The 27,055-nt window shown below is 43.5% G+C and overlaps 1 protein-coding gene across 1 annotated transcript in view; it reads left to right on the forward strand.

Moving 5' to 3' along the window:
- The first annotated feature begins 22,545 nt into the window (after window positions 1-22,545).
- Window positions 22,546-27,055, forward strand: part of MLH1 (mutL homolog 1) — a 32,017-nt gene continuing 27,507 nt past the window's right edge. The window contains exons 1-4 of the mRNA XM_067560929.1: window positions 22,546-22,737; window positions 23,389-23,479; window positions 23,625-23,723; window positions 26,151-26,224. Of these exons, the coding sequence (XP_067417030.1) occupies window positions 22,622-22,737; window positions 23,389-23,479; window positions 23,625-23,723; window positions 26,151-26,224 (380 nt within the window). The 5' untranslated portion in view covers window positions 22,546-22,621. The remainder of the gene's footprint in view (window positions 22,738-23,388; window positions 23,480-23,624; window positions 23,724-26,150; window positions 26,225-27,055) is intronic.

A 27,055-nucleotide genomic window follows, 5' to 3' on the forward strand; every position in this document is an offset into this window, starting at 1 on the left:
TAATGTCAATAACTTCTAGCCCAAGAAGCATAACCGATAGCCCGTCACGTGAACAACAGAGCAATAGTACACTCGTCACAGTCTGGTTGACAGGTTAGCTTTAAAGACGGCACCACAGCCGGGGTGCTGTTGTCATACACCGCCGGCTTTATCTGGGAAAGATGAATCCAGGCGGACCTTTCTGCGACTTTTACTGCCATGTGTGTGGTTAACAGCACCTGGAACGGTCCTTCCCACACTGGCGTCAGGGGACTAGAACGTCTGGGTGTCTTTATCCACACTCGGTCTCCTGGTTGATAAGGATGCACCTCGCAGTCCAGGGGTACTGACTGAAGCAGGGCTCCTGCTTTCTGTAAAGACATAAGACGCTTACGCAAAGACTTAACATACTCATACAACTGATGGTCCCCTCCCACAAGGGACCGGGCAAGAAACTGGAATTGTTTTGTCATGGCGGGGGGGGGTGTCCAAATAGCGTTTCATAAGGGCTAAGCCCAATATCTTTTCTCGGCCTATTTCTTAGCTGAAACAAAACAATCGGTAGTGCTTGGGGCCATTTTAGTTGTGATTCACGGCATAGTTTCCCCAATAGGGTTTTTATTTCCCGGTTTACCCTTTCAACCTGACCCGAACTTTGTGGATGATAAGGAGTGTGTAATCTTCTGGTGATGCCAAAGACCTTGTACACTTCCTTGCGAGTTTCTTCAGTAAAATGGCTTCCCTGATCGGAGTTTATTACTTGAGGAAGGCCAAATCGAGGGATGATTTCCTTTAACAGGAAATTTCTTACGACTGCTGCCGTTGCCTTGGTAGCAGGGGTGGCCTCTACCCAGTGTGTCAACTGATCTATTACTACTAGCACATATTTAAACCCATTACAGGGTGGCAGAGAAATGAAGTCCAATTGCAAATTTTCAAATGGCAGCGCTGTCCAGGGCTGGGCACCTTCCTTAAGCTTCTTGCGTTAAAGGCTTGGCATGTAGGGCACACCTGAGTCACTTGCTTTGCCACCTGGTGGATACCTGGGGCACACCAGGTTCGTAGAACAGTGTCCGTTATACCTGACACCCCATAATGTCCTTGGCTGTGAATTTGCTGGCATACCGGTCGCAGGAGTATGGAAGGTAAAATTGGCTTACCTTGTGGTGTCCACCACAATCCGTCCTTTTTCTCAGCTTCATACAGTCTTACCCATCGAGCTTTTTCCTCTTAGGTTATGGAATTTGCTACTTCATCCTTCTCTAATCCGGGCACGAAAACAGCACACACTCTCAAGGGCAGAGGCGTCATGGCTGTGTGTCGAGCGGCCAGGTCGGCACGACGATTTCCTTGACTGATTTCATCCATGGCGTTTGTATGAGCTGAACAATGCATGACTGCAATTTCCCATGGCAACATGATGGCTTTCAGTAAGTCCTCAACTTGGTTGGCATTGGCAATCTTATTGCCAGTTGAGGTGAGGAATCCCCGTTGTTTCCATAGGGCTCCTACTGCATGACAGATTCCAAAAGCGTATTTAGAGTCAGTGTAAATATTGACAGACAGTCCAGCACTTAACTTACATGCTTCAGTCAGGGCGATTAGTTCAGCAGCCTGTGCGCTGTAGGAAGTTGGCAGCGGTTCAGCCCAGAGGGTTTCGAATGGCGAAGTTACAGCAGCTCCTGTGAATCGTTTGCCTTCCTTCATGAAAGAGGATCCATCTGTAAACAGAATCTGGTCTGGATTAGGTAGAGGTATATCTGTTAAATCTGGTCGTGGCTGTTTGACCACTTCTACTATCTTGCAATAATCGTGGGGGTCCTCCGTCTGAACGGGTTCAGGTAGCAGAGTGGCTGGATTCAGTACAGAACATCTCTGAAGGGTGATGTTATCAGCAGCCAGTAAAATTACTTCATACTGGGCGATTCTTTGGTGGCTGAAAGCTTGAGTCCTTTCCTGGGTTATAAGGGCTTCAACCTCATGAGGCACAAACACAGTCAATGGATAACCCAACACAAGATCCTTGCTTTTAGTAATCATTAAGGCCGTGGCAGCAACAGCTCTTAAACAGCTGACAGTTCCCTTGGCCACTGCATCTAGCTGGGCCGAGTAGTAGGCTATTGGTCGTCTTCGAGACCCAAGCATTTGGGTTAGAACTCCAGATGCCACCCCCTTTTGTTCATGCACAAACAGCTGGAATGTTTTTTTGTAGTCAGGAAGACTCAAGGCTGGAGCCTGACTCAGAACATGCTTTAGCTTTTGAATAGTTAGTTTTAATTCAGCTGTTTCTTCAAGGGGCTCTAGGACAGAGGCCTTAGTTAGTTCAACTAGGGGCTTTACCAACTCCCCAAAGGCAGGAATCCAGGGTCCACAGAACCCCGCAGCACCCAAAATTGCTCTTACCTGCTTTTTGGTGCGAGGTAGGGGCATGTCCATCAGAGCCTGGACTCGCTTAGGGGAGAGTTTCCTTTCTCCTGGTCCAAAGATATGTCCCAAATATTCCACTTCCGGTAGGCAGAACTGTAGCTTACTTGGTGATACCTTGTGGCCTCTGGAGGCCAATTCGGCGAGAAGCGTGATAGTGCCCAATTTACATACCATTTCAGTCGGTGAGGCGATTAGCAAGTCATCTACATACTGGACCAAGGTGGAGCCTCCTGGCAATTGAATGGAAGCCAGGTCCTGTCGCAGGATCTGGGAAAACAGGGTGGGGCTCTCGACATAACCCTGTGGAAGCCTCCGCCAGGTGAGTTGGTGTCCTTTCCAAGTAAACGCAAACAGGTACTGGGAAGCTTCATCTATTGGGATGCTAAAAAATGCTGCACAAAGATCAATAACCGAATAGTAACATGATGATGCAGGGATAGCAGTCACAATAGTGGCAGGATTGGGCACCACTGCCTGCCGTGGAATAACATAAGCATTGATTGCCCTCAAATCTTGAACAAACCGGTAAAAGGGGTTTCCTTGGGCATCCAACTTGGGTTTCTTTACCGGAAGAACCGGGGTATTGCATGGAGAAGTACAGGGTTTTAGGATTCCTTTCAGCAAGTAGGCAATGATCAGAGGTTGCAACCCCTGCTCGGCCTCTTTAGACAAAGGGTATTGAGCTACCGAGGGAGGGGGTCCCTGTTTTACCTGCACGGTGACTGGAGAAGCCGAGAGAAGTCCGACGTCGGTGGCTTCCCATCCCCATAAGGATTCAGGCAGGTTCTGCAACTCTTTCGGCAAAGTCAGTATCCGGTTTTCAGTACCACATACCATCACAAAGTTATCTAACTCTTCTAAGGGCATTTCTAATTTTACGCTGGAGGAATCACAATGCAAAGTGGCTTTCAGCTTGCACAACAAATCCCTCCCCAACAGGTTAACCGGGGAGGATTCGGTCAACAAAAACTGATGCTCCACAGTCAAAGGTCCTACCGTAACTAGTGCTGGTACAGTTCTGGGGACTTGCATCCGCCTCCCCCCACCCCCACTATGATTTCACTCCCGTCAATTTTGCACCCCGCTACCTCCGTACCTACCGCCAAAACCGATTTCGTCACCTCCGTATCAATTAGACATTCATAACTAACAGTCCCCACAGTTATTGTAACATATGGTTCCCCCCTTTTTTGTAACTTACAGGTATACTTAAACAACACAAATTATCATCACAGTTATTTTCAACATTTGTGAGCACGAGGCCGTCCTCCGGGAGTCATTGCGAATAAGGGTGTCCCTGGTTGGGAATGGCTAGTTGTCCTGTAGCCGGAGGTGGCGGTGGGGGCAGCCCTTGTTGGTACGGTGCGGCATATGGAAATGGTGCAGTTACAGAGGTGGTCCCTTCTGAAGCTAAGCGGTTAGGGCATTCTCGCTTAAAATATCCAGGCATCTTGCTCCAAAAGCACACCTGCGTTTGTGCCAAGTCTGCAGCATACCCTCTCCCTCGCCCGCCCTGCTGGAATCCTCTTCCTCTACCTTTTCCTCTATAAAGGTTACTTCCTCTGCCTCTTTGGTTAGAGACCGCATTCTGCAAGGTTATGGCTAACAGTCTTAACTCATCCTGCTTCCTTTTCCCTTCTTTGGCTTGCTCTTTCTCTTTTTTCCCTTCGAACACATAGGTGGCAATCCCCCGGACCTCTACTATACTTTTCCCGTTCCATCCTGGACAAGACTTATGAAAATAGTTCCGAATGTCAGTGGCAGATTGGTTAACAAAGGCTGCTGTTATAGCTTTTAGATCCCGCTCATTTTCTGAATTAAGTTGGGCAAACTGCTGTGCCCCCGCACACAACTGGACATAAAAGGCATCCAGGGACTCATCAGGGGCTTGAACAATTGCATGGAACTTCTCCCAGTTTATAGGTTTTTGCCCTGCTCTTTCCATAGCTTGACACAAGGTTTCACGTGCATGGGTGAAGTTTAACCAGCCCTCCTCAGTATTATACTCCCAATTGGGGTCTTCCCTGGGCCACATGGCATTGGCTTCCCTGTTTTCCCCTTCAATTTTGACAGTCTCGTTTATAACGGCTACGCACTCATCAGCGGTAAGCAGGGTCTCCATTAGTTCAGTGATATCTGCCCAGGACGGATTATGTGTGCGGACAATGGCCCGGAAACGCCTAATGACTGTCGCGGGGTCTTTGCGAAAGTTAGGAGTGGAGTTTTGCCATATGATTAGATCCCCCGGCGAAAAGGGTGTGTGTGATTTCACACTGCTTTGCCCTTGACCGTCAGGTATATATTGTAGTCTCAATGGGGCAGTAATTTGCACTTCAGATTCTTTAAGGGAATACTGAGAACAATCCTGAAGACTCCGTTGTCGACGGGTCTGCATGTGGCTTGGCGTAGGAGAGGGGCCACGCCGCCTGTCTCTCTCACTCTCATCTTCACTTGGGCTCTTGTCTATCCGGTGTGGTGCAGCCAAGCTGGATTGCGAGGCCAGGGTGGGGACTAGGGGAGCAGCAGGATTCGGGGGCTCGGGCAGGGGCAAAGGGGATACAAAAGTTCGGGAGGTTCCTCCTGTCGACTCTTTAACGCCAAAGCGCTTGGGTTGTAAGGGGGTGGAATTTCTTCCTCGGTCACAGGCATTGTTACTGTGGGGCAGTCTCCATCAGACAGAGCCGCCCAACAATACCAATAATCCATCTGTCTAGGCGCCACATTTTCCAGTTTAACCCTTAACTGCTTTAATCTACAATAGTCAAAGGTACCCTGCGGGGGCCAAATTAGAGTACTGTTATCATAATACTTTTGCCATTCCGTGCACAGTTCTTTAGCTCGAGTCTTGGTCATTCCCTTCTGTACTGGTAACTTTCCCGCAGACCATGCTGCTAACAACGTCCCTAAGGGACTGTCCCTGTAGGGTTTACTTCCTCCAGTCCCCATTTCTCCCGTCCACAATCCTTTCATCTCTCACATACCACACCACTCTCACCCTGTGTTAACACAGCCTTGGCTTCGTCCCTTTAAGGACAGGTCAGAGAATCCTGCCCTAGTTACTCAAAACTAGTAGACGTTCTCCCAATCACACCCTGTGGACACCCTGAGCACAGAACAATGGGGGACATATGCATATCTCAATAACAAACAAGATAGAAAAGGGTTAGGAGATTCCATGCATGAAAGAACCTTGTGCCACCCAGGACTTCTGCGTTAATGAGCCCTTAGGCTCAACGCATGGCCACCGTTGGAAAGACGGTGCTAGGGTGCCTGTTTTGGAATCTCCTTAGAGAAAAGCCTTTTAAACATACAAACATAGACAACAAACGCATAACATAAGGTACCTGAAATCCCTGGAGACTGTGAGACACAAAGGGTCTCGACGCTTTACAGCCTTCCTCCGAGTTCCATCCTCCGTCCAAAACCTTCAGGGTGAACTCACCCAGTGCCGGCTGAGGCTTTGGCTGGCACAGGAACTCGGGGTTGGCATGCAAGGCGTCCCGGCGGAGTCGCCAAATTTTGGAAAAAGATTCCCAGGAGTTCGTTTCCCTGTGTCGATAGAGACCCACACAGGTTCAGTCCGGACAGTCTCCGTATAAAAGGTTTATTCTGCAGAGGTCAATCTCCAAGCCCACACACGGGCAGTGGAAAAAGACCCCGGATTCAAAGTTACAGACAGTTTTATACCTCATTACTACCTAAATGCAAATAACAAAAGCATACATATCCCTCTTACAAGGGCACAAACCTATTTCCTCTATAACTATTGGCCTACTTTATCTTTACTTCACTTATAAAGGTATGCATATTCATAAGATACTTTTGCAGATGTTTTACTTCTAGCTACAGCTTATCTATCAAGATTGTATAGCTTGCTTAATCCGGCCGAGGCTTATCTCCTTTTGCATTCTTGCGAAAACTTTCCATGATCCTTACACAGAGTGGAACGGCCTTGCCTCTATGAACAAAGACACTAGCTAAAATGGAGTAACTATAGTCAAGCAACTAAAAATCATCATACACCACTCATCATAAAGTCCAGTGTCTGAGTGGTAAGCCAATGGCTGAGTTGCCTAAGGAGACTGCATTTTTTACTTTTAGTTAACCAGTAGGGTGATACAGATTATTTTTGTTACTGGCTTGATACAATCTAACGATAGAATAACGCATCACTTTGAGGTAAGTCTGCCCTATTTCTCAGAAGTTTGCCCTCAGTTTGGCATTCTCAGCTGTGACCCACTGAGGCACAGTGACAAGGGGCACTTTTGTCCAGCTGATGGGGCAGCAGAAACTCCTGTTGCTTATTGAGCTGGTCCACTGTTATGAACATATATGTGTTAATGTACTTGTAACCACTAAGACAGGGCACTAGGACTGTGCTTCGTCGACAATAAACCTGGTTGAGTGCCTTCGCCACTGAAAAGAGTCTGTGGTCTTTCAGGGTAGTGCTACCAAGGTCTGCTGAACCAGTTATCTGTGCAGGGCTGGGACAGCATATGGAGAGAACACACATTCACACAACTGACAACACTGGTGACCCTGACCCCGCTGTAGGGGTTGTGATCTAACACAACAGAAAACTCCGAGCTAGGGAATCCCCTCATCTTCTCCCTAGATATCCCCACAGAGTTTAACAAGGTTTGGACACATTGGGTAATGAAAAAAAAGTGGTCCATATGAGTTTAATAAACAAAAGTGAGGAAGAAACATGGACTGGAATCTGTAAGGCTAGGGCAGAGATTATAGCCTTGAAAAATAAGAAGAAGAGTAAGAAATGTATAATATTGCAAATTACGGCCAGGGCTGTTACATGGTTAAGACAATACGTCACAAAATTGGCAAGGCAAGTAACAGAAACAAAAGAAAAAGTTAGAAGAAACAACAAAAGCAACAAAGCACTGGATAGCACAGGAACAGAATAGAAAATTGGTAACAGCTGTAGAGAATTGCAAAAAAGAGAAGTGCCGTCCCCCATTATAAATCTTGTTGGGCAACAGCAGACTTCGGGTACTTATACAGTGCCTGAAGATTTGGGACAGAAATGGAAAAAGGTAGCCCTAGCATAATTAAAAAATGGAACATGAGCTGATTGGAATGGGTGTTGCAATGGGGACATGTGGAATGACCCAGACCAGCCACCTAGTAACCCGTGGGTAGGGGTCACCGCATTGCAACCACAACCATACGAGAAGAGTCATGTTCTGGTAAATCCTAAACTGAGACCTAGACTTGTTAGAATGGGAGAAGTAAATGCACAGAAGGAAGAAGTAACAAGCAATACTTTCACTGGATTGATAAATCAGATAAAGGAAAAAAAGGAACAGTTCACCCAAGAGTTCACCTAGAATTGATGCATTAATGCATGGAGCTGCCCAGAAACAGTTAACTGCAGCAGGCAATGGTACTCCTGCAATCTATTTGGCATACAGACAAAAGCAACAGACACAAACAAACAGGGAACAAATTCAGGTTTTGCAAGAGCAGATAAGGACCTCCACTCTAATCTCACAGGCAGGATAAAATCCAGAATTACGGGTTCCCTAGTGCTTTAACTCAGTGGTTCTCAACCAAGGGTTCATGTACCCCTGGGGGTATGCAGAGGTCTTCCAGGGGGTACATCAACTCATCTAGATATTTACCTCATCAACTCATCTAGATAGTTTTACAACAGGCTACATAAAAAGCACTAGTGAAGTCAGTACAAACTAAAATTTCATATGGACAATGACTTGTTTATACTGCTCTATATATTATACACTGAAATATAAGTACCATATTTATATTCCTATTGAATTATTTTATAATTATATGGTAAAAATGAAAAAGTAAGCAATTTTTCAGTCAGTGTGCTGTGACACTTCTGTGTTTTTATGTCTGATTTTGTAAGCAAGTAGTTTTTAAGTGATGTGAAACTTGGGGGTATGCAAGACAAATCAGACTCCTGAAAGGGGTATTATAGTCTGGAAAGGTTGAGTGCTACTGCTTTAACCCACAGAGCCCTATTCCTCACTCAGAGCTAATAACATAACATTCTTTCTCAAATATTTGTGCATACTGGTTAAGTTTTCCTTTATATCTTCTCTCAGTTTGCTAAGCTCGCTGGTGCTGCCTGTACTTTAAGATTAATTTTCTCTATCAAGTTATCTCTCTTGGCTCAGGTCTCCCTCCCATCCTAGGTTGCTTTCTCCTCCCTCAACGCTCCCCCCACCACTTCTGCCCTTGCTTTGTTTTAAAAGTTAAACATTATCATTATTACAGAATCGTCCATAGCTGAAAAAAAATGAAGCAACTGAAAACAAAAAGAGAAAACAAGGTAAAATCTTTACTTTAAATAAGTTCAGTAAATTAATTATTTTAACCCTTCAGGAATGCAACAGCTGGAAATACTCCTAACTTTCTTGAAGATATGGTTACCAAGCAACAGAAATGCAGACTCTGCTTCTAATCCTAACCACTGATTAATATTTGAAACATGGGTATTCCTTATTTCCATACAGCAGAGTTTTTAAAATAAAGTAATGGAAAATGCCTTACGTTACTAAATCAATACAACAAAGTAGGTGAAAAACTTAATTTCTAATCAATTCTTATGATAAGTTTTAAATAAAAAAGGTAATAAATTGCTTATTTAAATGTTTAACTTTTTTGTTTACCTGTCTGTTTTCTAACATGCACTGCCTTAATAATTTTGAGCTCTTAATGCCTTATCTTGTATAGTTATGAATACTATTTTGGCATCATTTGTCTTTAATTGTAAGTTTGTCATGTATGTTGTCCTGTGTTGTTGTATGTTGTGTGCACCACATGGCCTTTTTCTTTTGTTTTAATTTTGTTGCAAAAAAAGTCAATTTTATACTTTTTTAAAATATAAGTGGTACCACACTATTTTAGTATCATGGTTGAAGCATAATCATCCTATTAACAATCAATTAATTTTTTTGCAAACTTCAAAAAGGCCTCCTTTATAAATATATGTACATATATTTTTGACTCAACAAATAATGTAACTGCAAACAGAATTTTTTTATTAATCACAGGTTTTTTATTCAAAGAAAAAAATGTAAGGGGAAACTTCAACATTAATAAAAACAACGAGAGTCCTGTAGCATCTTAAAGACTAACAAATTTCCACAGGCATAAGCTTATGTGGGCTGCAACCCACTTCGTCAGATGCATGAAATGGAAACCACAGATAGGAGGTATATATTTACACACACACACACACACACCCAAGAGTGAGAAACATAATGGGGAGGGCAAGTACTAACAAAGTCAATTCAGTTGGGATAGATGAGGCCTATTCACAACCCTTGACTAGAAGGTGAGACTGTGTGAACAGACACAATTACTTCTTGTAGTGAGATAACCATTCCAAGTCCCTATTCAGACCCAGTCTGATTGTGTCAAGTTTGCATATGAGTTCCAGCTCTGCAGTTTCTCACTGAAGTCTGTTTTTGAAGTTTTTTTTTGTTAAAGTATGGCAACCTTCAAGTCAGCTACAGAGTGTCCTGGGAGATTGAAGTGCTCTCCGACTGGCTTATGAATGTTACCGTTTTTTGTGTCTGATTTGTGTCCATTTATTCTTTTGCGTGGTGACAGTCCGGTTTGGCCAATGTACATGGCAGAGGGGCATTGCTGGCACATATTACATTAGTACATTAGTAGATGTGCAGGTGAATGAGCTCCTGATGGTGGCTGATGTGGTTAGGACCTGTGATGGTGTCACTAGAGTCAATGTGCGGGCAGAGTTGGCAACGGGATAGGTTCCTGTTGCAGGGATAGGTTCCTGGGTTAGTGTTCTTCTTGTATGGTCTACGGTTGTTGGTGAGTATTTGCTTCAGGTTGGGGGGCTGTCTGTAAGCAAGGATAGGCCTGCCTCCCACGGCTTAAGCGAGTGAGGGATCATCTTCTAGGATGGGTTGTAGATCCTTAATAATGTGTTGAAGAGATTTTAGCTGGGGGCTGTAGATGATAGCCAGTGGTGTTCTGTTGTTTTCTTTGTTGGGTCTGTCCTGTAGTAGGTGACTTCTGAGAACCCATCTGGCTCTGTCAATTTGTTTCTTCACCTCTCCAGGTGGATACTGTAGTTTTAAGAATGTTTTATGGAGATCCTGTAGGTGTTTGTCTCTGTCTGAAGGATCAGAACAAATCTGGTTGTATTTTAGGGCTTGGCTGTAGACAATGGATCGTGTAATGTGTCCAGGGTGGAAGCTGGAGGCATGAAGGTATGTATTGCCGTCAGTTGGTTTTCGGTATAAGGTGGTATTAATGTGACCAGCCCTTATTTGTAGTGTAGTGTCCAGGAAGTGGATTTCTTGTGTGGACTTGTCCAGGCTGAGGTTGATGGTGGGGTGGAAATTATTGAAATCCCGGTAGAATTCTTCGAGGGACTCTTTCCCGTGGGTCCAGATGATGAAAACTTCATCAGTGTAGCGTAGGTAAAGAAGAGGTGCTTGAGGACGAGTTTCAAGGAAGCAATGTTCTAGGTCAGCCATAAAAATGTTGGCATACTGTGGGGCCATGCGGTTGCCCATAGCTGTGCCACTGACTTGAAAGTATAGATTGCCTCCAAATCTGAAGTAGTTGTGGGTCAGGACAAAGTCACAAAGTTCAGCTACCAGGTGTGCCATATCATCATCAGGGAAAATGTTCCTGATGGCTTGTAGTCCATTTTTGTGTGGAATGTTGGTGTAGAGAGATTCTACATCCATAGTGGCTAGGATGGTGTTTTCTGGGAGATCACCGATGGACTGTAGTTTTCTTAGGAAGTCAGTGATATCACAAAGATAGCTAGGAGTGCTGGTGTCATAGGGCCTGAGGAGAGAGTCTACATAGCCTGACAATCCTGCTGTGAGAGTGCCAATGCCTGAGATGATGGGGCGTCCAGGATGCCCGGGTTTGTGGATCTTGGGTAGCAGATGAACACACCCCCTGAGCCCTGACTAGGGTTATTCTATGTAGCTTTGTTCCTGTGTTTCTTTAAGGAGTTTCTTAAAATAGATGTTATAGTTTCTTTTGGTATTCTTCAGTGGGATTGGAGGGTAGTGCCTTGTAGAATGTGGTGTTGGAGAGTTGTCTGGCAGCCTCCTGTTCGTAATCCAACCTATTTATGACGACTACAGCACCTCCTTTGTCAGCCTCTTTAATTATAATGTCAGAGTTGTTATTGAAGCTGTGGATGGCGGTGTGTTCTGCACGGTTGAGGTTATGGGGCAAGAGATGTTGCTTGTCTATAATCTCAACTTGTGCACATCAGCGGAAACACTATGTAAAAGTTTAGTCTGTTGTTTTGACCATCAAGAGGAGTCAATGCAGAATTCTTCTTCTTGTAGGCGTCAGTAGTAAGGTTTCAGTGATGTGATGGGAATATTCCTTGAATCGGAAATGGCGAAAGTAGGATTCCAGGTCACCGCAGAACTGTATCACGTGGGGGGGAGGGGTAGAAAGAGCACCCCCAAGACAAGACAGACTCTTCTGCTGGGTTAAATGTATAGCTGGATAGATTTTCAATATTGGATGAGTCAAGGGTATCACAGTTGTGGTCCCTTGTGGCATGTAGGAGCTTAGATAGTTTAGGGTCCTTTTTCCTCTGTAGAGAAGCAAAGTGAGTGTTGTAAATGGCCCGTCTTGTTTTTGTAAAGATCAGCCACGTGGAAGTTTCTGTGGAAGTTTGGCTTTTCATGAGATTTTCCAGCATTGACAGTTCTTTCTTGATCTTCTCCTGTTTGCTGTACAGAATACTGATCAGGTGGTTCCGTAGTTTTTTTGAGAGCGTGTGACACAATCTCTCACCATAATCTGTATAATATGTCAATCATAATGGATTTTTCTCTTTCAGTCCATTTGGCATAAAGTCCATTTGTTTGCACTTGGAGAGGAAGATGATGTCTGTCTGTATCTGTGCGAGTTTTTTCATGAAGATGGTAGATTTCAACATTAATGTAAAGGTAATATTAACAAAATGTCAATTTCTTGTTTGGGTTTTTATAAAATTGTTTATTTATTAGATAATAAACTTTAGAGTTATAAGAACAGTATGGCAAAAATGGTTAAAAAAAACCCCACAATATATACTATGTCTAGTTATAATTACAAATGTTAAAGTTAACCAAACAATTTCATCAGGTTTCCAGCTTTGTCTCCCAAATACAACCGTCATAAAAGTTTTTAATATCAAAGTGTTTGCATGGACCTATATTTAAAATAAATTCAGTTTGATTTAATTTTTATACTCTTTTTTTTATGTTATGTTAAAGGGAAGTAGTGGATGTTAAAGTTTGTGCTTCTAAACGGTTAACAAAAGTGGAATTGGTATCACAAGCAAATTAACTCTAAAAAGCTTAGGTAAATATTCTGTTACTAAATCTTTTGCTAAAACAGAGTGCTCAGCGGGGGAGAGCAGTACACCTTCTCACAGAAGATTGTGAGCATCTATTTTAGCAGTCAAGCACTAAATTATGAAAAAATGAGTAATGTACATGTGAAGTGAAAAGGAATGTCTATGCAACAACTGCAAAAGTATCTAAAACAGGTCCATTTGTGCTAAAAAATTGGGAAAATCAGAACAAAAGTATAGTATAGTATGTTATAAGAGACTTGGTCCCTATTATATTGTAAACAAACTAAGTTAATCTGTGTATTAAATTTGGGTTACTGAAAACAAGAGAAATGTAAAACAAACAAGCAAAAATACTTTATTATGTTAACCATCTTAAGCTGTTTAAGGGTGCATCCCACAGACTGAAGATACCAGAAGATTATCAGTACACAGTGAAGAAACCCCTGGGCATCAAAAAAAGAAAAATGAATGTTGTTTATAAACAAAAGACTGGTCAACTACATCCCGGTCTACCACATATGGACAATTAAGTAGGCAATCAGCTAGAAACCACTAGCTGGATCAGGTCTAACTGCCGTTTTAAACTGTATATTATTGAGCAACATGAATTCATGTGCCTGTGGTTTTAAATCTTTATACTGAAGTATGGATGAATTTGGCTATTGTTTAAAAGCAACTGTATTATTGCTGTATACTTCTTTGTTAATTAACATACTAGCATCTTATCAAGAATGTGCACAGAATTCAACGGCTGGGCAAAAGATTGTTCTATGGTCTGATATCTCTCAAAATAGGAGATTTCAAAATCTAAGGGGAATTATGGGTTACATTTCAAGATTATCTGAATCTGAAATATCCATTGGAATGGGGGGTAATATGAAAAAAAACACACACATACATACTCTTTCTTTCTAACTATTTTCACCACCAGGCAGCGGAAACTGTCTCTGAATCTGTAATTCATGGTATTAAGGGCCTAGCTACTGAAGAAACAGTACACCACTTATAATGTGCATGACATTGCTAAACGGTTTAACCAAACATAAGTAAAAATTAATAAATTAATTGCAAACAATATGAAGGCATAGAAAAAACAAATTAGTAAAGAAATTATTTGTACTGCTTATGGAAGTTACATAGTAACTACAAATTGCATAGACCAATTCCATTTGTACCAGTCATAATCTGGGGACATTGACACTGCATCCTAACTGAGGCACATGTTATTCGTGTTACCAACATTGAATCCTGACACAGCAATAGTTGATAAATTGGTTACTGTCCATTCAGTAGGTTATCTGAAAGACAGCATCTACAAGAAACAACTGGATCTTCATCAGCTACTGGCATATCACAGAGCAATTCAAACCTAAAAACCACTGCACAAGGTTTGTTATGCCAGGAATGTTGCAGACATCACAACTTCACTGTGTGGCCACAATGATTCAGGCCGATCCATTGGAACAGAGAAGCTAGCCACTCCCGTCTCCTGCCCAGTGAAGCTTACCAGATGGTGACAACTAGCAGTAAGGGTAACCTATAACATGGATGGACAGTTCTGTGTAGTAACTAATTACAAGAACTAATTACAGTTCTGTGTAGAAATTTATATACAAAAGCCTCATTTGTGATGTCACTACTCCAAATTTCTCTTTAAATCTTCATATTATATATATATATAGCATTGTGAGATGCTGGGATAGGCACTATCACAGTGTGTTTCAGAACAACTCTAAGACTACACCTCTCAATTAAAGTTCCAGACCTAACATTCTCAGCCCCATTATATGGGACTAGAACAATGGAAAAAGAAAACTGTCCACCGGTTGTATGAGGGAATGTGCAGACCAAAGGACAGATGAAGCATGAATGTGTGGATGGTAACATAAGGTGGCCATATAACAGTATTTAGCCCACTGGATCATCTTCAGTCCATGCATTATGCTTTTCCATGATGATGAGTAAACATCTTCCCCATAAAAAGAAAAAAGCAGGGGAAAGTAGTAGAGAGGGAGAGCTTGGAGCACTGGGGCCGGTGCAAGACCTGAGGCTTGAACCACAATCAGCAAAGACAAGCCATGCTATGAGCCAAAGTCAGGCCCTATCATAAAGCAGACACTTACTTACAAGTTTACTGTCCAGTACATGAACTTGGCAAAGGTATGGCAAGCGTTGCTAAAACATAGGCACTCCTAAGTATTAGGAACCGGATATTCATGCATAAACACATTCCTGAGAGATGGCACAGGAACGCACTGACCTTGAGTAAGACAAGGATGGGAGGACAGAATAATGAATGGGAATGTTTTGTTTGAACCAGCAGGTACAAGGTGTAGGGTTGGTAACTAACCATGTCAGAGGTGTAACGCATAGCTTGTTTGTATCAATATATAAAAGAAAAATCATTGGATGGGCACCTTTGTCCAGACTAAGGGGCAGCAGAAACTCCCACTGCTGACTGAGCTGGTCCATTGTCATGAGCATACATGTGTTAGTGTACTCGTACCATGGAGCCAGGGCACTAGGACCGGGCTTTGTTGACAATAAACCTGTCTGAGCGCCTTTGCCACCAAACCAAGTCTGTGGTCTTTCTGGGTAGTGCTATTGAGGTCTGCTGAGCCAGCTATCTGCGCAGGATTGGGATGGCATATGGAGAAAAACACAGACGCACCCAACTGGCAACAGCGTCAATGAGAATAGTCGCTTTCCTCTATCTGAACAACTAGTTCCTCAAAGGTTGTTCCATCTCACAAGTACACTCAGCAACTAACAAGGCCCTAGCACTCTTCTACTCTCTAGGGTTGCGGTTCAACACAGAAAAGCCCACTTTGACATCAGTCTGAAGCCTCAACTTCATTGGAGCCATACTGGACTCCAGGGCTTACTCACCCACAGACAGGTTTATCATCTGTCTAACCTCATTTCCACATGACATCCAGACCTATAAACCACAGCAGAGGCCTACCTGCAGCTTCTGGGCCATATGGCAGACTGTACAGAGTAACACCTCACTTCAGACTGCGTTCCCGCTGCCTCCAAGCCTAGCTGAGAATTGTCTACACTCCCCAACAAGCACAACCTGTCCAAGCAAGTGTCTGTCCCTCAGAGAGTTCTTGACTCTCTAAGCTAGCAGAAGGATCCTCAAAAGGTTTGTGAAGGAGTCCCATTCTTGCATCCATCCTGCACAGAGACCATCACCACAAACACCTCTATAGTAAAGATGGAGAGTGCACCTCCAGGACCTCATTGCACAGGGCAGATGGACTCCTTAGGAGTCTGTTCTTCACAATAATCTACTTGAGCTCGGAACATTTGGTACACCTGTGACCACCCACTACTCAAAGATCAAGTCACTCAGTCAGAGTCATGATGGACAAAGAGTGACCATATATAATATAAACTGCCAAGGAGGGGCAAGAATCCAATCCCTGTGCACTGAGGCAATAAAACTTTGGAACTGGTGCATAAACCACCATATTGACATCTCAGCAGAATATCATAGCAGACTCACTGACAGAAATTTTTGCCAGGACCACGAATAGGAGCTGAGCGATCCTAGCCTATGAAAAATTTCTCACCTAGGGTTTCCTGGGGATAGACCTCTTTGCAACACTGTCTAACATGAAATCCTGGCCGTTCTGTTCGAGGGCAAGATGCAGCTGCAGCTCTTTAGAAGGCACCTTCCTCACTCCTTCATCCTGAACCCTGTTATATGCCTATCCCCCAACAAGGTTCTGAACAAAGTAAAGCACGAGAAATCAGTAATCATCCTTATAGCACCAGTCTGTCCAAGGCAGGCAGGATTCCTGGACCTGATTTGCCTCTCTGCAGCCACCTCTTCACTTGCCCCTGACATCAGACCTACTAACCCAGGAACTGGGGACAACAACTAACCCCAATCTCTCAACACTACATCTCAAGGCCTGGCTCCTCGATGGCTCTCAGGTGTAGAAACTGATTGTTTTTCCTAAGCACAGAATGTGCACAAGAAAGAAAGACTTACCTGTAAATGTAGAAGCAGTTGCATTCCTGGTGCATTCAGCGGATATTATCTCCCTCCAAGTCACACCTCACTCAAATGCTAGAGTACCTGCTCAGCTTAAAAATCCTGGGGTTGTCACTGGGCTCCATCAAAATCCACCTACCTGCTATTACAGCTTTTCACTTACCTGTTGAGGGGTTTTCAGTATTCGCACAACTTCAAGGTCGTTAAAGTTCGACCACCCTTTTTCCTCATGTCAGAGAACCTGCTCTGCTTTGGGACCTTAATCTAGTTCTCAACTTGTTGAAGAAATCACCCTGTGAGCCTGTAGCTAGCTACTCTTCCCTCCACTTTTGTCCTTCAAAGCCTTCTTCCTTGAAGCCGTCACTTCGGCTAGAAGGATAGGAAAGTTAAGAGCCCTTGAGGCAGAACAACCTGACGTGTTTTACCAAGGTGACCCCAGATTCCCATAGTTGTTTCTTGGATAAAGTCTCATCGGACTTCCACATCAACCAAGACATTCAGTTGCCAATCTTCTACCCCAAACCTCACACTTCAAGTGTAGAAGCTAGTCTTCACACTCTGGATGGAAGAAGAGACCTTGTGTTCTTCCTCAAAAAGAATAAACCCTCCAGAGCCTCTCCTAGACTTCTTGTCTCTTTTACAGAGAGAATGAAGGGATGTTTCATTTCCACCCAAAGATTATCATAATGGGCCTCGGGGCATTTTGACGTCTTACAAAGCTTCTGAAGTGCTTCTCCCCAGCTAGGGTGACTGCCCATTCCACTAGGACACAATCTACCTCTATTGCCCTGCTTAAAAATATACCCATTGTGGGCATTTTTTAAGCTGCAATGTGGTCATCTGTGCACTCTTTCCCCACACTACACTATCGTTCATGCTTCTAGGGCAGAATCAGCCTTTGGTGAGGCTGTTATTCGGTCAATACTAGATCCATCTCCTCTGCACCCACCCCACTAGCTTGGTCACTGCACAGGAGTCACCTAAAGTGGAGCAGCCGTAGGAACAGCTACTCAAAGAAGGTCAAGTTATTTACCTGCACAATAACTGGAGTTCTTCACATTTTGTGCCTATGGGTTCTCCACTACCTGCCCTCCTTCCCCTTCACATTTGGAATCCTTACCCCCGCCAGATTTTATGGTTGACAAGGAACTGGAGCAGCAAGGCGTATAAGGCACAGGCATGGATTCTGCTACCAAGAATCTCTGAACAGAAGTGCACAGGTGTGTGCATACCTAAAGTGGAGCACCCATAGGAACAAAATATCTCAAAGAACTACAGTTACTGTATAAGTAAGTAACCTCTCCTTCTGTATGTTACTGCCACACCACACCTTCCCATAGCACCAGGAATGCTGTGAAGAGTAATTCATTCATATTTATAGGGCACTCAAATACTATGGTGATGGGAGTCATATGTAACCTAGATAGATTCTGAACACTGCTAAGCTCTTGACCTTATTGGTATCTCATGGTTATGAGCTCCGTTCATGTACTTTCCCTCAGGATTTAGTGATGCATATTTTAGAACACTGAAACAATGCACTGCAAACCAGAAAAAAAAAGTTGTATATGGGATTACTCACTGGCAAAAACTGATCCTTCAAAATGTAAATGCCCCACCGCTATAAATAAAACAAACCAGTATATAGTGTTTTGAACAACTTTTCCAGTCTTAGGGCTTGGCCACACAAGGAACTTGATAGTCAGAGTTATACCAAGATTAGCTATTCTGTTATAGCTATGCCCGAATAAATCCCCCCTGTGGACACTATTCTGTCATAGTTTATTCTGCTGTAGCTATGCCAGTCAGTTTCCTCATGCTGGCAAGCTCTCAAAGGAATAGTTTTTCGAAGACAGTTGGTTTACGTAATATTTAGCTTGCCTTTTGAAGGTGTTGCTCTACCATTAAAATGTATAGCATGCCTTTAATAACACAATTTCTGTAATAGAAACTGAAACACTACATTGTCCTGTATCCTAAAGCTTTTATAGAATTCTTTGCAGACTAGATATATGAGGTCTATAGCTATCGCAGGACCAATTGCACTGCTTTCTGAGGACAAATGGTTAAAAAGACATTTCAGATGTTTATCAAGCTGACTCAAAAAGAAATACAGAAGCCTATTGAGAGGCCTGTGAACCAAGGACATTCAGCCTCTGTTTGCATTCTTTCAGTTATCTCTTCTAGCTAATTGGAAAAGGAGTAAGAAAGCTCCTCATAACTTTCATACCCTTTGACAGTAAAACCTGTAGGACAGAGGTGAAATGTACAGAGTTTCTGACTAATGTTTACTTCAAGATTATTTGGGGGCCATTGAAAAGGCAGGAGATGCAGCCCCCAAACTTGGTCGATGCTAAAGATTTTCAGGGGTTGGGAATGCCAACCTCAAAGAAGGCAACTGACACTGGAAAATTTAATTGCTTTACTGCAAAGCTGCCCAGCCTCCATGTCCTTCAGAACATTAAAGGATTAAACTTTTTGCTGAATCTGTCAAATATCTTAAAGCTGTAACTCGATCATATGTCTGATTATCTGCCTAGTTTATAGTCACTGAGAAACTCTTAATAGTTTTATCCTTTTAACTGTATTCCTTCACACTTGAAGCTCAGTTCTGCCGGAGACCTCCCACAGATTCTTACAATGGGTACAATGTTACTTTTCCTGGCAGAGGAAACTCCTCTGCTCATGCCACATTACTGCTTTCTTGTGATCTCAGGAAGGTAATAATTAGTGTCTCATATTTTGTTAAAATACAGTGCTAAATACATTAGCTCCTCAGATCTTGTTTTAGTGCAGCAATTCTCAACCCTTTCCATAGTCTGACTTCATGTTACAACAGAAGAACGTTTCAGGACCTCCTGGCTATAAAGAAAAGGAGAGTGAAGAGTCCCCCTGAAATCTGTTTGTGACCTCCAGTTTCAGAACCCATGCTCTAAAGTTTCTTAAAAGCTGTTTACTATTTCTTAATACTGTATTTTAATTACCCAAACTGAATGAAACGTAGATAATAAATATGCACCTTAAATGGTGCAATGAAATTTGGATTTTTAAAATTCTTTTGGATTTAATAAACTACGGTGTTTTTAGCAATACAGGTAAGGACACTTAAAAAATATCATAGTGTAGGCCTGAAGTGCTAAAGACCCATAGCTCAACTAAAGTGAATGGCTGCTACAGATATTCCATTCGTCTGATAATCAGACCCATGCTTTTTAACCCAACTGTCTCTCTTAAACACACACTTGTCCCAAATGAAGAGACCTTGGAGAAGTGAAATACACCAGATTAGCATTATCTCTTTTGAGGCTTGCTCCCACTGAAATAATTGATTTCAATGGGAGAAGGAACAGGCTCTCAGCCATGATTCAGGAAAGCAGAACAGTGCACAGACAGTTTATCATAAGGCTGAGAACTGATATCAAAATTTACTTACTGAGGCTATATCTATACTTAAAATGCTACAGCAGAACAGCTTCAGCTGCGCTGCTGTAGTGCTTCAGCATAGAAACGTACTACACTGATCAGAGGGGTTCTTCCATCAGTGTAGTAAATCCACCTCATTGACCTAGTGCTGTCTACATGGGATCTTCTTAGGTTGGCTTAACTGTGTGGCTCAGCAGTGTGGATTTTTCACACCCCTGAGCAATGCAGCTGAGTCAAATCCAATTTTCTCATATAGACCAGCCCTATGCCTGTATAACATCTAAAAAAATGAAACAATTTCCTTTTCATTTTAGATGAATGTAAATAAAATTAGCTATTTCACACCTACTCATTATAATGGTTCACAGGCCTCTCAAGAGGCTTCTCTTTCATTTTTAGAAGTAAAATATATCCTGTAATAAAATTATTTGATCTTTCTGATTTTTATTTACTAGAAACTTGTATATCCTTCTATCAGCAGAAATAATTTTAATGTATTTTAAATTAAGACAACATTACAAACCCTATCCCATAAAAGTCTTATGTGGAACTCCCATAAATTTATACATTGACTACAATGGCCACTTGTTCTGCTGCTGCTCAGATTTCTCATGCTCTCAGGGAGCTAATAATTAATGTCTCAAAGTTTGTTAGAATACATTAAATATATCAGCTAATTGATGCCTTCTTTGGGGTCTTTTAAAAAAGGTTTACGATTTTCAGCAAGAGCTTTGCATGTTACTTTAATTAACATTTCAGAACAGTGCAGTGACAATTTGAGAAGACTGAGAACTGACATTTATCTATTAAATCTGTATAACCTATGAAAAACAAAGAGTACTTGCTTTTAAATTTTAGATAATTTTAACAACATTTTAATAATTATTTCACTCCTTAACATAACTAAAAACTAAAACTAGAAAATTAAGATTATTTTTAGTGTCTACAGTTGTTTATAATGAGTTATTTTTAGTGTTTTATGTGCAACTGATCTTTTCCGTCTTCTCAGATGATAACAGGAAATAGTGGTTCAAATTCAGATTTAGCAATACAGATCAGAGCTTGCACATGTTCATCAGACAGGGTTGACTTCAGCTTGGCATTTGTTGTGATTCAAATATGAAAGTTTTTTGACAGAGGTTAAGTGCTGCCAAACAGAGCTGTAATCGTTTGTGCATTAACTTGAATATACAAATAAGCTTGAGGGGATTGTTTAGCACAGAACTGTCCAAGATCCTTCAATGTGTAAGCAGCTCTAAGAATTGTGCTTTTCTGTAGTTCATGGAGTTCCATCTGCATTGCACATGGAGCTTATTCAACATCACATCTAAATGGGTTTGTGAAGAGAGAGAAGTACTTCTTTTATGATCGGAGGTTCACAGAATGTTTCTCAAATGTTGTCTGCAAACACCTCACGGATGCTTTGTATTTACGATGAGCAGTGAAACTCTGTACATACATCAGAGCTTTTAATCTTTTCAGAGATTTCCCTGCATGCAGCAAAATGGGCTGTGATTTCAGTTTACTCTCAAAAGGCCTAGATACAACTGAAAGCAGAAGAGGCAAAAGCTCCCTTGCCCTGCAACTGCAGACAAATCATGTAGGTGTTCCATACTATCATCAGAAAACTGAAGTCACAAAGCCATTCTTCCCTAGTTAGTAATGGAATAGGTTTTCCCCAGTGTTTCCCCAGGACAAAAAGTGCTTTAAACTGAGGATAGTTGCACTGGTCTTTCACAGCGCCGGGATGGGCAGGGCTCCAGTCTCAGCTTTCAGCTGCAGCCAGAGCCACCCCCAAGTGCGGCCAGCGTCGCGCTGCTCAGAGTCAGGGTGGAACAGGGAAGGTCCAGGAGAGACCCGGCAGCGCCAGGCGGAGCAACCTGGGTCCGCCCCCAGCGCTGCTGTTCAGCCCTCAGCAGGGGGGGCGGGGAGTGACAGGGCCACCCGCAGCTGCCAGCACAACTACGTTCCCCACAATCTCCTGCGCCACGCAGACTCTGACCTGCCTCCCAGCCCCCTATAGGGAAGGCCGCGACGCGTGGACCAGCCAATAGGAACGAGCTCCTGCGCGCGCCCCTGTCATGTACCGCCGCGCCCCCGGAGAACAATGGGAGTTGTGGTTCTGCAACCTGTCGCTCAAGGGGCCGTGGGCACAGTCCCTGCCTATGGGCCGCGCCGTCCAATCAACAGCTTACGGCTCGGCCCGCGCAACGGCTTGGCGCGCGCGACACTGAGTCGGCTCAGCTGCCCTTCTGGCCGGCTCACGCGCCGCGCGCCAGGTGGAGCGAGGGGCCCGCGCGCGCGCGCCAACCGCTCCCGCCCCCTTCCCACAGACAGGGGCGGGGCCGGCCAGGGCAGGGGTTTCCCTTTCCCCACTCCGAGATCCCGATTCCCTCCCACCCCGTCAGCATCCATCCTCCCGTCCCCGGGTCCGCCGCCGCCTCCTCATGGCGCTGATGGCCGGCGTGATCCGGCGGCTGGACGAGGCCGTGGTGAACCGCATCGCGGCCGGCGAGGTCATCCAGAGGCCGGCCAACGCCATCAAGGAGATGCTGGAGAATTGGTAAGGCGGCCGGGCCGGCGGGCACTTGCCCGACACACTCCCCCTCCCCCGCCGCGCGCCAGGTGCTCTGCGCCCCCGCGCGCACGGGAGCCGTTGGTGCGCGCGTGACGGGCGGTTAAACGGTCCCCAGAGTCTGGCCGGTGCCCGCGGAGTCAGATCGCCGCGGGAGCTGCGGGGACGTGGCCGGGAGGTGGAAGTGCCCGGGGGGGGGACGGTCGGTGCCCCACCCCACCCCCAACGGGCTGCTTGGATTGGAGAAAATAGGCCGACAAGAAAAAAATTCTTGACGCCGTTAAAGTGCGTGGAAAAAAAACAAAACAAACCCGAGGGGGCCGCGTTGGGCGGCGGGGTTTGTTGTGCGGAGCGACCGGCCCGAAAAGAAGGGGCCGGCTCCCGGTGTCTTTGCCCTTCTGTGGCCTGGCTCCGGGGAGAGCGAAATAAGGGAGCGTGAAGCCGTGACCCGCAGTCCCCTCACAGCAATCAGGCGGACCCGGGTTGGGCTCACTGCGGTTAGCTGGTGGGTGGTTGCTATGAGAAAACGGAGGGAAGGGGCGTCATGTAAACGGCAGTCGAATTGCAGACTAGATGTCTTTGAACGGGAAGCGGGTCCCTGGACTGGGAACTGAGCCGAGATGCTTTTGCTTTTTGCAGTTTGGATGCCAAGTCGACCAGCATCCAGGTGACGGTTAAGGAGGGAGGACTGAAACTCGTTCAGATCCAAGATAACGGGTGTGGAATCAGGGTAAGCAAACCAATGGCCAGGTACAGGCTGGTGTGGCGCTCATTAGTGGGTTTCGTTTTGATGCATTCGTGATACATTTTCCCTGCCTTAAGAAGATGCGGAAATAGAAGTTAACTGTGAGTGTGTGTCTGTCTTTCTCCTATAGAAAGAAGATTTGGCTATTGTGTGTGAGAGATTCACTACAAGCAAACTGCAGAAATTTGAAGATCTGGCTAGTATTTCTACATACGGGTTTAGGGGAGAGGTAAGTTTCTGGTTAAGCCCTTGACACAGCTTGTTCGTTGCCTCTATGCTATAGTGAATTCATGATTCCTGAATTAATTTTAAAAAGATGGAATTCCTTATGAGACTCAATCTTGGCCTTGAGTGTGGTTGGTGTGTTTAGAGTGGAGGTGGAGCACAAGGAGAAAATGAGTGAATTGGAAACCAGGAGAAGTGTGGGTTAACTGAGGAGGCTGGGTGGACAAATCCATTAGAGTGATCAGGCGAAGATTAGTTTTTGGGATCATTTTGGTCCTCTTCCCCCAACTGATGTATGAGGAGCAGGGAGCATGTTGGTTCTGCCCCAGAATAGATGGAGCATTTTGGGTGGAGGAAGAGCAAAAAGGAGGAGGTTGTTGGAATAAGACCCAAGTTGTGGAGCAAGTAGAGCTGCCGTCTGGTTTGGTGAGCTGAAGGAAAGGTGTATACACACCGCCTGGCCTCCTGGCAGAAGATTAGAGTGCCACCAACAGGATAATTGTCTCGGGTGGCAGAATTGTACATGTGGCTCTGTGGGGAGACCAAGCTGGAGATAGATGGATTAAATGCGGTCAGGTCTGAACTACCTTCTCTGTCCCTTTATGCCTGTGACCCTGGTAAATTCCCCTGCCACTGCGTCTTTTCTGAAGGATGTGCTGTGGCAATGTGCCTTCAGAAAGAAGTAGTAGTAGTTACACCCTTTAAAATTGCCATCATAGGATTTATAGTATGTATTTACACTCTGTATAAGACTAATACAAAACTGAGGAAATATGCAAAATAAAAGCAGGTTATACAGAAAATGCATTACTAAAAAGATGCACATTGGTTTTGTTAAAGCAGCTGACAGGTTCTGTGTGAAGGAATAATTACAACTTTACACCCTGTTATCTCGGAGATCTTAGAGCTCTGACAGCTGTGGAAACTGGGAGGGAGAGAGACAGCCACATGCCCTGTGTTTTCTATCCCTTGACCCACACTGGGAAGTTGTAAGCAAGTCAGGCTTCTCCTGTTGGCTTAATTTAAAACTGGCTCCCTTTGGGATCAACTCCTTCATGCAGTGTGTGTTTAAATGGATTCTTCTCCTTTGATGACTGGTTACAAAATTTAATAGTTATCTCTTTAACACAAGTGATATGCCTTCTTATCATCACTTGATTTTAATTAGCTCTTCCTAATTCCTTGACCATACCACCTCTTTGGAAGATTTAGGATTGTCTTTCAGTCTCACACAAAATAATAAAATACAATTAGAAGTTTTGAAAGCAATAACAGAAAAAGCACATTCTGTCATGATGGCAAATATATAGATGTGTTGTAAATATATTTGTTTCAAAACATATTCCTTGATAATTTTCAAGGTGCCTTGAGAAAGGGAAAGGGTGGAAATGGGTTTATGCCTTTTTTGCTTTATGATGTATTAAGAAGACTTAATGTAACTTTTTAAATTTTAAATAATGGGAATTTTAAGGCTTTTCTTTTCTTTTTGATGGATATCTCCCTTCAAGAACCCAGAGATGTAGGCTGGGAGATCTTCAGCCCTTAATGAAGGGGTACAGATGGGGAGCAGTGAATCTTCAACAAAAGCTCTTTTCTTCCACTTGTTTGTCACGCATTTCAGTTAAATAGCTGTTAGATCAAACACAAAACAGAGTTCTAAACAGTCCAAATAAAAATTGCTTCCCTTCTCAGTTAATCAGGTTTCAAATATTTGGTATCTATCATGTCACACACACGCTAGTTTTCAAGATACCCTAAGGTTTTCCAGGAAAAACAGTGCAGAGAAGACTAGAAATTATAATATAAAAATCTTATTGGGGTAGGGGCAACACTTTTCAGGTTGCTGTTATTCATCATAAGGAAGCAACAAAAATAAAGGGCACAAATGCAGTAACTTTTCAGGTCTCCTTATGTTCTATTGCACAGTGAATTGCTTAGAATGTCAGATATAATGAAACTATTAAGTAATAGAAAGAGGTCCTGAATTAATTCACTATTATTTACAAACTAATTCAGCTAATAGTAAATATATTCTGTAGGGTAAGGGAGTTTTACTGTGAGTTCCAGTTGTTGGAGTTTTTTTTTAAATATTTATTTTCATTTAAAAAAGAAAATCAAGAAGGTAAAAAGCTACTCCTGAGTAGAATCCTTTAAAGGAAAATAGGACATCAACTAAGAACTGTCACACCTTTAATTATTTAATAATTATGTCACTGGTTCTGTGTTAATACTTAATCTATTCAATGTTTGCTATTAAAATGTTGACACATATCCCTTGCAAGTAATTAACAAATAGAGTATATCACAGTAATGTGAATTACTTGCAAATGGTAAATAATTATGTTTTAGTAGCTACCATTGTAGATGTATTATTTCTGAAATTAATATTTCCTTGAGCAAGGTTTATAATAGTATATTTTTCCCCCCATAGGCTTTGGCTAGCATAAGTCATGTTGCCCATGTTACTGTCACAACTAAAACTGCTGATGCAAAGTGTGCATACAGGTATGCTGTGTATTCACTCTCTAAAAAGTCAGTGTTGTGTGTAAAGTTTGTGTTGTGTTTATTCTTTTTTCAGAGTTATTAATAACATTGATGGTATCTTGAATGCAAATAAATTCATGGAAGGAATGACTTCAAAGAGGAGGGCATAGTCATTCAAGACAGAGGAAAAGGGAGAGAGTTCCAGGCATATGAGTGGCTACAAAAAAGTGCAAGGATCAAATGGGAGAATAATAAAATGGAGCATTGTGGAGGAAGCTGTAGGAGGACCAGAGACAACAAACATGGGGGTGTGGGTAGAAGGAAGTGAGAGCAAAGATATAGGCAGACGTACAGCTGTGGATTGAGTGCTCTTTAATTCAGACCAGAGGGAGTTGGGTCCCCCTGGAGGTCTGGAATGTATTCTGGGGGTGGCATGAAAAGCTCTAGGGGAAGAAAAACAGCACATTTTACCCACAGCAGTGAATAACTAGCAAAGTTGATTCCTCTAGACCAGGGGTGTCAAACATCTGGCCCGCGAACCTTTTTGATCCAGCCCGCCAGTTTTTTTGAGGCGTGCTGCCGCCCAAAGTGAGGGCTTTGGCACTTAAAGAGATTTCTCTGCCTACAGCATTGCTGGTTTAAAAGTCTGTGAAATGTCTTAAAGCGTCGATGCCAGATGCAGAGAAATCCCTTAAAGCAGCAATGCACTTTGTCCGGCAACACGGTCCCCTGTGAAATCCTGCCGCCAAAAAGGGGAAGATGACCTGAATTTTTCGGCGAAGGGGATTGCATGGCCCCTGTGAAGTGCACTTTATGAAAATTTGGCTCGTCACCATCAGCGAGTTTGACACC

This window comes from Emydura macquarii, unplaced genomic scaffold, assembly GCF_026122565.2.
Source record: "Emydura macquarii macquarii isolate MOO-44397 ecotype Brisbane River unplaced genomic scaffold, CSIRO-AGI_Emac_v2 contig_2321, whole genome shotgun sequence".
Lineage (NCBI taxonomy): Eukaryota > Metazoa > Chordata > Testudines > Chelidae > Emydura > Emydura macquarii.